This window comes from Trachymyrmex septentrionalis, unplaced genomic scaffold (assembly GCF_001594115.1).
Source record: "Trachymyrmex septentrionalis isolate Tsep2-gDNA-1 unplaced genomic scaffold, Tsep1.0 scaffold11, whole genome shotgun sequence".
NCBI lineage: Eukaryota > Metazoa > Arthropoda > Insecta > Hymenoptera > Formicidae > Trachymyrmex > Trachymyrmex septentrionalis.
This window is the reverse complement of record NW_017304228.1, coordinates 4,879,913-4,895,042: the sequence shown is the minus strand read 5'-3', so window position 1 is coordinate 4,895,042 and position 15,130 is coordinate 4,879,913. Positions and strand designations below refer to the sequence as shown.

The 15,130-nt window shown below is 37.7% G+C and overlaps 1 protein-coding gene across 2 annotated transcripts; it reads left to right on the top strand.

Moving 5' to 3' along the window:
- The first annotated feature begins 10,127 nt into the window (after window positions 1–10,127).
- LOC108750740 lies at window positions 10,128–14,888 on the top strand. Of its 2 annotated transcripts, none has more exons than XM_018490448.1 (5): window positions 10,128–10,544; window positions 12,186–12,584; window positions 12,691–13,012; window positions 13,299–13,604; window positions 13,686–14,888. In XM_018490448.1, the coding sequence occupies exons 1-5, from the start codon at window positions 10,496–10,498 to the stop codon at window positions 14,212–14,214; spliced, it is 1,605 nt and encodes a 534-aa protein (XP_018345950.1). In that variant the 5' UTR covers window positions 10,128–10,495; the 3' UTR covers window positions 14,215–14,888. The 2 variants fall into 2 exon arrangements, with proteins under 2 accessions (XP_018345950.1, XP_018345958.1); XM_018490456.1 differs by having other exon boundaries at window positions 13,305–13,604; window positions 13,686–14,214.
- Window positions 14,889–15,130: the final 242 nt, after the last annotated feature.

Here is a 15,130-nt window from a genome sequence, read left to right as displayed (position 1 = left end):
GACATAAGTCGGTCGCGTCTTTCGAACTTTCTTAACAACTTTATCCGCATCGATTTTATTATCTCTTGAAGTATGAAACATTATCATTTTTATCATTTACAGCAAAAGTCTTTTTAAACAAAAATCGTATTAAAATAAAAATAGTTTTGTAACTCTAAGAATAAATGAAATATAAATAAGTTGCCTAAATGAACCTTTGCGGTTGTTAAAATGTGTAATAAATAATATATATATATTTATAAGATTATAAAATATCATTCGCATATAAATAATTGTATGTACTTACTAACAAAGTTAATTGCAAACGTTTCTTCAATGCAGAAGTCAAACTACAACACACACACACACACACATACACACACACACACAAGTCAAATATAAAAAAGTATATTACAATTCAATTTTTATTTCCTTACTAAAGATTAAAGATCGTGTCTGGGAATCCAGTGTCCTTATCTAGTCCTTTTTTTTACTATTCTGCCAAATAACTGGATATCGGCATAGTATCGGCAATATATAATATACATATATAATGCGGTTCGAAATTTTATATTGAAAATTCGCCTTATTGATACAGAATTCTATTCTTTTTAGCTAAATTTTGTGCACAGTTCATTTTTTCTCTTTTACATATTAAGGAGATAAAGAAAATCATTATCGTTGCTTGCTTTCGGTTTTTTTAATAGAATGGAGAAATTATATCCGAAAATATTCGGTATCCGGCCGAATAATTGTCCTCTCAGATATCTGGTGTCACATTCTTTCCGGATACCCGATATCTGATATCCAACAATATTTACGATCCGATACATCTTTATTGAAGATAATTGAACTGTAGAGGCAAAATATTTATAGTTAACTTTGCTGATAAGTACAATCCAATTTTTGCAAATTACATCTTATCGTCTTATAAATACATTGTTTACGAAATTACGGAGGCTATAGACAATTTATTTATATTTGAAAAATCGTGTCCTTTTCTATTATTATTTAAACCTGATTTGCAATCAGTGCTCTGTGTTTTCTATTTCTTTTACGTCTTGCCTTTTTTTCTCTTTGTTTCATTTTATTGACAATCGTGTTTTTATTCTTCCTAAAGTTTATCAACTTTTATTTTGAACAAAAACGAAGAATAAGAGGCAAAAAAGTAAAAACAGGAAACGGTGCATAGGTATTGTAGATTAGGTCGTTAGCATTATCGTCTAAATGTTTCTTTCAGAAAAAAATAATATTCTCTTTTTTTTATGATTATTATTTATCACTTAATCGCACATATCTCTTTTAAAAAAATCATACGTTATTCTTAGATTATCTCAGACTCAGTTTAAGTATTTAATTAACACAGCGATCAATGAAGCCGTTGCGATAATAGCAGGAAGAGAAATTGCGGCGTTTATGCGCTCTAAACCGAGAACAGGATCAAGCGGAGTTTTGTGCTTAGCCGGTAAGATTTAGTGAGGCCATACGGTCAACTGCACGAACTAAACCGCGTATTCTGCACTGTGTGCATGCGAAATCCCTCTCGTCCCGTGAAACAGAGCGCGGGCTCCTGAATATTCAGCGGCATGTAATACTCCTAAAGGACTTTCTATTTTCATTCGTCTTAACTGGGAAATATAAATAGCTCCACCTTGAGAAGCGGCGGTTTTGAGGGACGATCATGAAGATTCTCTCGAAATACTCAATTAAACCGGAGCATGTTATAAATTAGAAGAGAAGGTAGAGAGATAAAACGATCACAAGTACTATAATATAATCTCTCGCTTTCCTGTCGGCGAAATATTAATCATACATTTCTATTACCGCGTGTCTGTTAATATATACTGCGTATAAACGTTGCTCTAATTTTCATGTTTTATGCAAATGCTGACCCTCCGATCGATGGATACGACCGCGGGGGACGACATTATCAAACCACGTTTATTTCGTGGCGTTATTACGAAAATTGCGGCTCGCTGTTCCGTGAGAAATTGGGAAATTTAATGAAGTAGCATTGCGGGCCACATGTCACGCACGTATCTGTATGTTGTATGCTGCGATCTAACATTTTCGTGATGACTTTGATTAATTCAAACTGTAGACTTTGACAATACATCGCGTGCCTGTGCACTGCATTTGTAAAACCTACACGGATCGACTCCGTGCAAACCTCGATAAACGTTGAGGAAAAGTAGTAAAATAAATCCTTGTGAATTAACATGTTAAATGTTGAATCAAATTCGTTCGTTTCTGCGTGCTAGGGTAAAATTTGCATTACTAAATTCATGTTTTTCGATAAAATATTACATAATATAATTAAATTATGCAAAATTATCGTAATATGCTTATTATACAATTTACATATGTAATTTTTTATGAGTTTCACATGGGAAAAACGGTTTTTCTAAAGTATCGAAAAATTTAGCTAGATATACATCTAAAAATAATTTGGTTGAATTAATTAAAGTTATTTTACTGAACCATCAAAATAATTATATAAGACACTTAAGCATAATGAACAAGATTATAAAAAGTTTTGACATTCTAGCAACTTGAATATCCTACATAGTTATTTTGATGATCCAGCAAAATTATTTTCAGATCTGTATCTAGTTAAATTTTTAGATACTTCAGCAAAACCGTTCTTTTCATGCATGTATCTTTTTATATTTTTTATGCTGATCAGCGCCAGTTGCCGACTATTAAAAGATACAGATCCAATCATTGGTGATCAATACAGTGTTCAATGTTAATATCAGGGTTGTGTGTGTGTACGTTTATGTGAAAAATATAATAATTTATATCTACGTCTAGGTACATAAACAATATAAAAACTATATAAACTATATTTTACGTATCATCTATGTAAACAATTTATGGATCATCGAAGCCTAAGTTTTTTGTCTTTGCATTAAAGCTTTTATCTCGCATATATATTTTTATTTATCAATATTACAGTCAAAAATATTGACAATTATAATGATCTCGTTTCATATTGTTTTACAATACTTAATTAATAATAATTTACACATTTTATATTATTTGTACGTTATTTATTTAAAAAGGAGTCGTGAATTTTAATAATACATAAATATTACATGTAAATATATATTTACTCGTAAAATATGCGGCACAATTTTGATCAACATACTGCATAAATAATTTTTTCCAAATCAGTATAAAATCATTATCGATGATGCTCGAAGAAGAGCATAATCTTGATGATCGATCCGTGATGGCAGCAGTTGCTCGGCAGCGCTTTCGCACCGATGCACGATCACTTGCAATTGTCAAATTAATTTTCCCATGCCGATTTCGTAAATATATTCTATTTATACATAGATCCCATAAAAATCTATCACCACGATTATTAAACTACCTCTTGAATCGAGACAACGTTTTGAGACAACGTAAATCCGTGAAATGGTGATTGATCGGATAGATCCTCGCTCGTGGCGATCGATGATCAAGGATCGACGGCAATGTGCTGAATCAACGAGAGATGGAGCCCGTGGTAAGAGAGCAAGGGACCCTACACGGTGTACATAAAATACCGGTAGCGGTGATCGGCAACGTTTTGGCCGCAGGCAGAGAAAGCTCACCGCCTTGAAGGCTTCGTTGGAGTCACCCGGCTGTTCCTTTTGCTGCCGGTACACCGCGTACCACTGCCTCGTCTCTTCTTTCCTTTCACCGCTGTGGCATATGTCACGTCAGGGCCGCATCGATCTATCCCGAAAGACTCGTCATTATGATAGGGAATGGACGAATCCCTGAAGAAAAGAAGAACCAGTCGCGAATCACCTCTACCCTGTCCAAGATTCGTAGAATGTATAGCGACGTAAACGTCTCTTGCGATCGACTGTTGGAGAATTTACGTCATCCGTTGAATTTTACCCTCCAGTGCCATTCTATATTGTTTTATTACGTACTTATTACGTGGATATTGTGTAAAAATATCGTATAAAAATGAGCACACTATATCAACTTTTTTATCGGAACGCCAGACAAGGAATATAACGGTAACAAGCAAATATATATATGTAGATTTCAATCTTTATTAACAAAAAAGTTGAAGTATATACGTAATGTCAAATGATAAAAGATTAAATTTATTTACGTTTCTTGAGTTAAATAGCACTTTATTATTTTTATTTTCCAAATGTACCAAAATTACTATTTTAATTTAAAGAGTTGTAAAAGCCACCACAATCACAATGTATTTCTAGTGAATTGTATTTCAAAATAAACAAGTTCATATTAAAATAAGTAAGTAGTAAATAATAAACTAAATTTGAATCGTATTTCAAATATTTCTTGAGTTAAATTGTTTAACTCCTTTATTTTCATTAAATTAACAACACATTGAGTAAGACTATTATAGTGACGGCCTATAGAAATGATCTATAGATTATAGCAAGTAATTAAAGGTAATTAATATTGAATATAATTTGATGTTATGAATTTAACAGTGTAAAGTACAACATCAAAGAAATCTCGGGTATATCATGATGAGAGAGTATAATGGCACTAAAGGGTTAATATATTCGTAATGTATCGAAATCCCTCCTCAAGGAATCCTATTGAAGATCATATATATTATTTCGCAGATCGCAGGATCGAAAACTATTACTACACCAAACGTGAAATAATATTCTAAATCACTCTATTTGCCAAGGACTAAATTTACCACGTTGTGTACTTCAACAATTTCTTCATTTTTTTACACTATTACTTCACCATTAACATTTCATTTTATACTTTATCCTTCTTTCGTTCAGCCGGTTCAGTCAATCGCATCGATCATCGCGGCAAAATTAATTTCACAGTCCTGTACGATGATTGCCATCGATCTCGCAAATTTTTCTCAAAGGTGTGTCAGTGCGATTATATTCGATGGATCCAGTCGGTAGATGACCTTATCGATAACGAGATTCTCCGACGCCCCCGAGTCGCTTTCTAAGCGCAGTCCAGCGGTATGGAAGGGACGCGCCGCGATCGCTTCGTTCGGCGATCGCAATTACGTGAATCATCGCTGCACTCCACCGCCGCGACTCGAGAAAACGTAACCTGCCATTCGCTCGACGAGGATAGGTGAATGCATCCTCTGCATGTGCACTTCCTGCTCTCGTGATCGAGCGGGCGAGCGATAGAGGAAGTCTATCGCGATCGAGAGGAGGATCTTCCTGTCTCCCGAGGATTTTCTCATCTTGTAATCTTTAACGATCCACCGGTCGATCGCGCCGATCGATCGTAACGCGTAATGAATTTGAGAGAAACGTCCGAGCGACAGTAACAATGCCGTTAAGCCGTGTAATTGAACGATAATGATAGCGCGTTTCGATACTTTCGCGTCGCTACTTAGGCAAGCTAAGTGGCATTTTGCACGGTCGCTGGTTTTATATCTGGCAAAGGGCAAATTCCTGGCGCGTGTGGATCCGCGATGGATCCTCCACGATGAGGCCGATGCACGTGCCTGCGATTGCATCGGAAAGAAATGTGCTATTGTAGGATCAGCACGAGACGAAGCGCGGAAAGGTGAAATAAATAATGTTGTCAAATAGTCGCTGATTTTAGGATGCAAGTTTTGTATTTATTGCAGTAGCTGTATTAAAGTCGGGACATACTTTCTAGTAGTTTCGAGTTCACTGTTCAGTGAACATTGTGTCGATGATTGCACCATATGGAGAGGCGCGCAATATCCGATTATGCTACTAGAAAATACGAAACGTCGAAGAGTCGGGAGATGCCTCACTTCTTTTATGCTCGAGCGTATATGAAAGGTTTTGTTAAAGTGTTCAAAAATATAGCTGGATCACTGGTTTGAAAATAATTTTGTTGAATTATCAAAATAATTACACTAACTATTTTGACAAAAAAAATCACTTTCTTTTTAAAGTTAATACATATCTCGAAATTGTTTTCATGCGAAAACATCATGTTGTTGAATTCGCATAAATCGTCAGGATTTTGAATAAATCGAGATAGATAAAAATAGCGTTTTTAGCCATTTTCAACAATTTTTACAACAAAACGAAATCCTGTTTCTAATAAAGTTTAGTATCTAAAAATACAATTCAAGAGCTTTCAAATGAAATTTAATTTCATTATATATATATACGATTTATTTTCATTAAGTTATGGCTATTCGAATTTTAAACCTTTCTGGTATAACACACAGTTTAACAAAATCATTTTTCTCTTTTTGAAGTGCCATAATACATATCCTGAAGATTTTCTGGACTGAACACGATGCTGTCAGAATTTGCGTAGTACAGGATTTTAAAATTAGGATAAAATGAGCAAAGAATTATCTCCCATTTTTCTATTATACTCCAATTTAATACAAATCCCGACGATATCGCGTTCAGCACGAAAAAATCTTCGGGCTATATATTATAGCACTTCGCAGAGAGTTTGGATGTTGAACAGGGTTACATAGGATGCTCAAGTATGATAAGTTAATACTGGAAAAAATTTTAACACTCCAGCTGGAGCGTCCTACATAATTATTTTGATGATCCAACAAAATTATTTTCAAATCTATATTTAACTAAATTTTTTATTATTCTAGCAAAACCAATCTTTCTATATATTTATTAAAACCGCGAATAAAAATTGGAATCCGCGAAAGTCGTTCGAAATGAACGTAAAAATAATTAAAATGACAAAGTCGTATGTACGTACGAATATTAATAAAAAAAAGTCGTTAAATGGATGCTGGACATGTGTTTGCAAATCACGGTGATAGCCGCATACACGATAGCGCATTGTCACCGTGAAATTCTCAATCGACAAAAGGACGGTATTCTCATGCAGGTCCACAATGCTTTTCTCACCGACTCATCGGCTCGCAACGAAAAGCGATCCATCCCGGAATCCACGGAGAGATTCGCGAGCACCGCTTGGCATTTATCTCGAGAGTTAGTCCGACGAGATGGTGCAATAAGCGCGTCTGCACGGGCCCGTCCAAAATGCCAAACGAGCCCTTGCTCTCCTCCCTGTCTTTCTCTCTTTCTCCTGCTTTGACATTTGAAAAAGATCTGCCCGGACGACGCCCGCGGGTGATTACGGGCGTCGTGCGGCATTGCGTCGAGAGAGACGACGGCGCCGCCGCTTTCGATTGCGTATCACGATATTGTAATATTTCGATCTATCGGTCTATCATTAGTATGGCGCGTGAGGCGATCAGTATCCGATCTGCAAATGAAACTGTGTTCACGATCGTTTCACTTTTGACCGCAAATCCACGACGACGTCGACAATGATGATGATAGATCGGTGCTGTGCAGCACGATGGTGTTTCGTCCGTGTACAATAATATTGCAAGAAAATGCAAAACGACAGCAAGGAGCGACAAACGAATATTTATTCGCTTCATTTCTCAGCGTTATGTAAAAATCTTAGGTCATCATAGAAAGCTACCGCGCAATGCAGGCAAATTTTCGCGATCTGCTGATCGATATAAACAAATATTACGTAAAACACTCGGACGTGATAACGTTAATAGTATCGTTCACGCGACTTTCCAGCAATTACGCTCGGGACTGCCTCATTTTCTATTCGACGTTCATACTTGGCCGTCGATATACGTACCCGGATTTGCGACGCATACGAGCTGTTTTACTGGAAGCACGGAAAAATGTAGCTAGATAAAGATCTGAAAACGATTTTGTTGGCTTATCAAAATAGTTATGTAGGGTGTTGAAACTGGCTGCTCTTTAAATGTCTTTATCACACTTGAGTTTTCTATATAATTATTTTTAACAAAATTATTTTTAGATCGATAGCTATAATACCTATATTTTTAGATACTTTAGAAAATTGTTCTTTCTATCTAAAACTCGCGAAAGCTTGAGCTTATCATATAATATATACTTCAGTTTTCTACATAATTATTTTAATAAAATTTTCAGATCTGTACAAAAAAAGAACAGTTTTGCTGAATTACTAAAGAAATTTACCTAGATGTAGGTAAGAAAATAATTTTATTAGACTATCAAAATAATTATGTGGAACGTTTAAGCTGAAATTTTTAGATATTTCAGCAAAATCATTCTTTTCATGCATCTGTTTAAATTTTTTAATGCTTCAGCAAAATGTTTCTTTCTATGTAAAACGCATGAAAGCTCGAATTATTGTGCTTGAATTACCGATAGAATTATTTTAATGGTCTATCAAAATGATTTGCCAATCTGAATTAATCTAAATTTTTAGATATTTTAGCAAATTCTTTTTGAGTAAAACACGCGAAAGTTTGACGTTGCAAACTGATCGATTAGAAATTCGTGAATAACTTAAATTGCTAGAATCGTTGCAACACTTCATCGCTACAATAAAAGAATTTCAACGGGCGATTTGAAGATTCGCTTCCTTATCGGAGGAACGACTCACTGCGGTTTAAAACCGATAAACTAAGAAGCGATTAAGGATTGTTAATTGAATCCATGATGCGCAAGAAATGTAAGTACTATAGTCATTTCTCCGATGGTATCTCAACAGCGACGCAGTTTCTGCAATCCAAACATTTCGATCGTACTTTTGACATGCTTCAAACATATTACTTTGACTTTATCTTAATTTACTTTGATTTTATGTGCCGAAATGCTAAGCGATCGAAGGAAGTATTCTTTCGACCTTGACAAACTTACATCATTTCTCATCACTTTCTCATTTTATCATTTAAATTTTTCTGAAATGCCAGCGATGACACATCCTCGTTTAGGTGAAAAAATGTTAAAGATATTTTTATTTCATTCAAAAATACTGAAAAAACCGGAGCTTTAATTCTCAACATTACAATGTTTGTTTTAATAATAATAATATATAATGATATATAATAATATATAATATAATAATATTTGTTTTAATAATAATACTAAAAACTTTATTGAAATGTAGGTAGATATAAAAGGAACTACATGAAAAGAGATCCGATTTAATCTGCACCACAAAACAATAACAATAATTAGCAATAAAATAAAGTTATTTACAAACCTAAATCTAAAAATCAAACTATATCTAAAACTATATAAAATATAAACGTAATAAAACATAATATTAATATAAAAAAGTCTACTTAGTGATGTAATATATAGTTAAATAATTTAAATAGGAAATAAAAGAAGTAAAATAATTACTGATGTATAAAAATAACAGTAAAGAAAAACTGAAATTTGATATAAATATACAGTTAATTGTGTTTGTTTTAAAATTATTCTGATTTGCCCATTTTATTAACTTTACAGCGTTTCAAAAGATTTATGCATGGATACATTCTCTATTATTATAAAGAAATATTCTATATGATGATCGGTTATACGATCCTTTTATCATTCTTATACCGCTCACCATAAATTTCCATGCCGCTGAACTTAATTTATGTACTTTCAATTAATAGCCATAGAGATAAAATCTACGAGAATAGCGGAACGAGTATATCGCATTGCACGGGAATTTTTTGCGGGAACGCATAAAATAATGAAACAGCATTCGAGCCAAGAGATGCAGATACGTCTCTTTAAGTTCCTAGGTCGAGGTTATATGCTTGGAGCCTACCCCACCGATGAATTACTGTACCTTGTACTTTCATACCGCTGGAAAATTATTGGCCAATTACTCTTGCCTTCCTATATACGATCGTGCGATTAATGATCGTCACAGATCAAAATATTTTTAAGGAGACATATCTAAATTTACATAGCTTTGTAGGATTAAATCTGCATCCAGCATGATAGAAAACTCATCGCTGTTGTAGGTTTTCAATGTTCAATTATTTTCGAAACACACTTAATTTGAACATTATTATATTAATCATGAAGTTACGTTGCTTTCAAGGTGAAAAGTACATTCACGTTGAATGCCAAAGACTGCTGATTATCGAGTCAACCATTGTTCAGTACTTGCATGGAAGGATGCGATAGCGTTTGCTCCATCAGATCCAATCGGATCCGTAATTGTGGTGGTATATCATGCTTGGAGTGTCTCAGAAAACAAGGTGTCTCGACGATTTCATACGTACCTGGATCAGCGGAGGTACGATTTGCACGGGTGGCAATACTCAAAGATGAGAAAGAGGGGACCCGATCGTACACCGTTGTGGTGGTGGCAATATAAGGCCCGACCAGTGGCGGGCCTCAGCCAGTCCGTAAGCGGTACCTACACCTTCAAGGTTCGCGTCCTTGAAGGCGTTACTCGTCCTCGCCCGACTCGTGTGCCGTTACATGAAGAGCCTGGGGTCTTCTTCATCCTGGATTTAGAGTCCTGTTTGAGCATTTAATCCCCTATCACGCTCTACCTCGTCCCGGAAGTGGTGAACGGGTACGTTGCTACGTCGCTACCCCACCCCGATCGGTTCCCTTTTATCCTTTCCTGAACAGTAGCGTTTCGCTACGTCAGTTGAACGGGAGTGATTGAGGGATAAGGAGGTGGGTGATACCCTGGAAGCAGCTCGTGGCAAGACGACGACGACGACGAAGACGTGGTCGAGAAAAGGAAGTTGTATTCTTTGCCGAGGAGCATGAGGTCCTCGTTGGTGCTGCTCCTGGTAGCAGCTTTCGTCCTTGCCGGTGAGTAACAGATTTCTCTGCTCAGCTTTCTCGTTGTCGCCGATATCGTTTTACATCAACCGGTATATGCCGGTTATCATATTTCCGCATCGATCTCAGACATTGATAGAGACGGACCATATATGTATTGCCAGTTAGAGCAAGAAGAATGTTGAAATTAGAAAAGGACTACTCAACACGTTGATTCATTTAATTGAATTCGGAATTATTTTTCCAGCTGCTCACTTTTACATCAAAGAACACCAAAGAATGCCGCGAAAGTAATTAAAATACTTGCAGTCTCTTCTTTTCGCTAATTTTCTAAACTCATAAATAGTTCCGTTTATATGTTCTAAGTAAATAGTTCTGTTTATATGTTCGATATATTCCTGGCGAAACAATGTATGAAAGTTCTCCAAACGTTACCAATCGCAACTTATATAGGAAACGATTCTTGTGATTCGAGAATCTCGTGATCTGAATCAAATTTTTCTTGTTACTATTAAATATAGTAATTATTTTCTTACAAATAAGCCGTTTTACATTTAGCCTTCATTTTCTTATACATCGCATTATAATTGTACATAAGAATCGTAATATGGAAATGATTTTTACCGGAAATGATTCGCGATATCGTAGGTGATATTAAACGTTCGTTCTCCAAAGCGCTGATAAGAATAATTAAAATCATATATTAATCAAATTATGAAAGACATGTGCTTATACATATTTTTTAAGGAGAGATCATGAATAAATATCTAAAAAATGCTGATCAAAGATTAATATATGAAGAATAATTTAATGAAAAATATCTCGAGTATCGCACTGGTGGACACGTGAGATCGTGCAAAGCCATTCAAGATGGCGAAGGTGCCGTTGCAATCTGGCGCTTGACATTTTCTTAGTCTATTCTTGTACTTTCCACCCTGAGGTTTCATAGTTGATTCTCCATTTTTCTAAACCGAAGACAAGCAATGCTTGTGGTGACAAAAGGGATAATTTAATATAATCGAGTTGATCATCGGGACAGGTTGCATAAGAGATTAGAGCGTGAAAGCTTCTCGGTCCGGTCGGTCCCGGATGGGTGACGTCACTGCCGTGTCCCAAGCCTCTGAAAATGGTGCGGGTGGGGGCACAACTTTCCCTGTTTGTCGCTCAGCCGCAAAATCGTTTTGCTAGCCCGGGGGACCAACGGGATTAAGTGCATTCTGACAGATCATTTCTTCTGATCTGATGAAATTCTGAATAATATCCTTAAAAAAAGCTTGACGATTTATACTTAATGATTTAAATAACAATTCGTAATAATTCTCAAGTTCACAAGCTTGTTGGACAAGTCTTACCTCATTTTTCTATGTACTTTTTTAATATACAGAAGAATTATACAGATATTTTAACGAATTACATTTTATAAAAAAATAATGTAGAAATATTAATATAAATAGTTTATAAATAGTTATATTGTTGTAACAATTGTAAAATAAGCAGAAATAAGCTACAGGTACAAGGTACAATTTATTTTCTTTTAGATACACGAAATTTATTCTATTATATTATTGTAAGCGTAATGACACGCGATTAAATTGAAGTATTATTAAATTATACAAATAATTAATCGCGGATAATACAAAATGCTTGTTAAACTGTTTCGTTTTCTCTCAGAGGGCTCGATCCGAGTTAAACGGCAAGAAGAGAAGAAAGAAGAGAGCTTCGAGAACGAGATTTGTAAGGACAAGGATGCGGGCGAGTGGTTCAGATTAGTCGCGGGCGAGGGTGACAATTGCCGTGACGTTATTCAGTGCACGAGTTCCGGTCTGCAGGCAATAAGATGCCCGGCTGGTTTGTACTTCGACATCGATAAGCAGACCTGCGACTGGAAGGATTCCGTCAACAATTGCAAGCTGAAGAACAAAGAAAGGAAGGCCAAGCCTATGATTTACACCGAGGAACCGCTCTGTCAAGACGGCTTGCTCGCGTGCGGTGACGGAGCCTGTATCGAGAGGGGTCTTTTCTGTAACGGAGAAAAGGACTGCACTGACGGCTCTGATGAAAACATTTGCGGTAAGTCGACGTTAAAGGAAATTAGTAGTCTTTATCGTAATTTAATTACGAAAAAATAAAAAAAACATTTAAATTTAGAATGGTTGCAATCATTTCAACGTTCCAGACATGGACAATGATCCCAATAGAGCTCCACCATGCGATCCTTCTGTGTGTACTCTGCCCGACTGCTTCTGCTCGGAGGATGGTACTACGATACCCGGTGATCTTCCGTCTAAGGATGTTCCCCAGATGGTCACAATTACTTTCGACGACGCCATTAACAACAACAACATTGGCCTTTATAAAGAGATCTTCAACGGCAAGCGCAAGAATCCAAACGGCTGCGACATCAAGGCAACCTTCTTCGTATCACATAAATACACCAACTATTCCGCGGTCCAGGAGATGCATAGGAAAGGCCACGAAATCGCCGTCCATTCAATCTCGTAAGAATTGACCCCTTCTAATAACACTGTCATTTCTCTCATTTACATGCCATTTAGAAAACTCCGTCCCAATTTGAATTTCTTCGCGAAGTTACCACGGAGAGACCCGTTCTTACGCAAGGTCCCAGGAGAGCAGGTTCATGAGTTCGTAAATTGGAGGACAGGTTCACGAGTACGCCTGTTCCCACGATACGTCATGTCACGTCATGTCCATAGTCATGACCATAGTCATAATTGTTAAAAATCAGAACATGGTCACTACATAATGCTTACATGACAACTTTGGGGCAAGGCACAATGATGACGAGCGCTTCTGGTCGGACGCTACTGTCGACGAATGGGCCAAAGAGATGGCTGGCATGAGGATCATCGCCGAGAAGTTCGCAAATCTGACGGATAACAGTGTGGTCGGCGTCAGGGCGCCGTATCTGCGGGTGGGCGGTAACAATCAGTTCACCATGATGGAGGAGCAAGCCTTCCTGTACGATTCCACCATCACCGCAGCCTTGAACAACCCTCCGCTGTGGCCATACACCATGTACTTCAGAATGCCGCATCGTTGTCACGGAAATCTTCAACACTGTCCCACTAGGTGAATATCAATCCTGACCTGTAAAAAGTTCTTGAACGCATTTACAATCATAATTGTCCTAAATATGACGAATATTTGCAGATCGCACGCCGTGTGGGAGATGGTGATGAATGAGCTGGATCGGCGTGAGGATCCACAGAACGACGAGTATCTGCCCGGCTGTGCTATGGTGGACTCGTGCAGTAACATCTTGACCGGCGATCAATTCTATAACTTCCTCAATCACAACTTCGATCGTCACTACGAGCAGAATCGTGCCCCTCTCGGTCTTTACTTCCACGCCGCCTGGCTGAAGAATAATCCCGAGTTCTTGGACGCCTTCTTATATTGGATCGACGAAATCCTGCAGAGCCACAATGATGTGTTCTTTGTGACGATGACTCAGGTGATCCAATGGATTCAGAACCCGCGCACCATCACCGAATCAAAGAACTTTGAGCCCTGGCGGGAGAAGTGTGCGGTGGAAGGACCACCGGCGTGCTGGGTGCCCCATACCTGTAAACTGACCTCGAAAGAGGTGCCCGGCGAGACCATCAACCTTCAGACTTGTGTCCGCTGTCCCAATAATTATCCTTGGGTGAATGACCCGACTGGTGACGGCTTCTTCTAAACTGCCGAGCGCGATTCTCCTTCTCGTCTAAGTCAAACTTCTCCTCTTTCTCCTTAGTTCTGTCAATCCTTTTCTCCCTGTACCTCAACCTGACGTCGGTCGAAAGGCACGTTGCGAGTCTTCGCGGTCCAACTACGGCGCCAGAAGTCACCGACCAACGCCAAATATTCTCTTTCGAAAGCGATTACGACGAGGCACATGGAGGAGACAAGGAGAAAGATCATCATCAGTCCGTTAGACTCCGATGACCGTCCTTAGTTGCCAATATTTTTCGCTGTTTTTATCGTTGAGAACGACGTATCTGTGATGATTAGTTCTGTTCAGTAGAAATAATACGGAGTCTAATGGACTGAAGATGAATGGAGTAAACTTTTTACCCGCTTCGTGTTCACAGATGTCTCCTTAGCAATGACGTTTAGCTTCGTCTTCAGGTTACACCCGAAATTAGCGCTCTACATAAAAGAAAAAACGCTATATTTTTTTGCGCATGCCTCGTTATCAGCTAGTAATTAAAGCTAACGTTCATTATGCGTCAGCAATTTGTGATAGACTCCCGAAGGCGACATCCTCGAAGTCCACGAGGCGGCAATGACGGCCACGTTGACCGATCATAAAAACGACAATATCGATGACGATGACGAGAGCTGCGCGGATTTCCACTCGAAACCGGCAGAAGCAAAAGCAAAATATCGCGCCCCATCCGATCCCACGAGGAGAAATCGCGGATCCTTCGATGGCGGTAGCTTGGCGATCCACGAGTGGGATTCATATGTAATATAACCCCTCTCGCTCTATCGCATTTCCGATATCCCAATGAAAGCAACGATCGATATCGATCTATCGGTAAACACGTGCTTTCTTCCCGTCAAACCTCCTCTCCCATCCTCAGAAATAATCCTCGAAGATCGGCAATTGT

Coding starts and splice junctions, on each gene's coding strand:
- LOC108750740 (XM_018490448.1), top strand. CDS start 10,496: ATGAGGTCCTCGTTGGTGCTGCTCCTGGTAGCAGCTTTCGTCCTTGCC. Junction 10,545..12,185: donor AGCAGCTTTCGTCCTTGCCG/GTGAGTAACAGA, acceptor GTTTTCTCTCAG/AGGGCTCGATCCGAGTTAAA. Junction 13,605..13,685: donor CTTCAACACTGTCCCACTAG/GTGAATATCAAT, acceptor GAATATTTGCAG/ATCGCACGCCGTGTGGGAGA.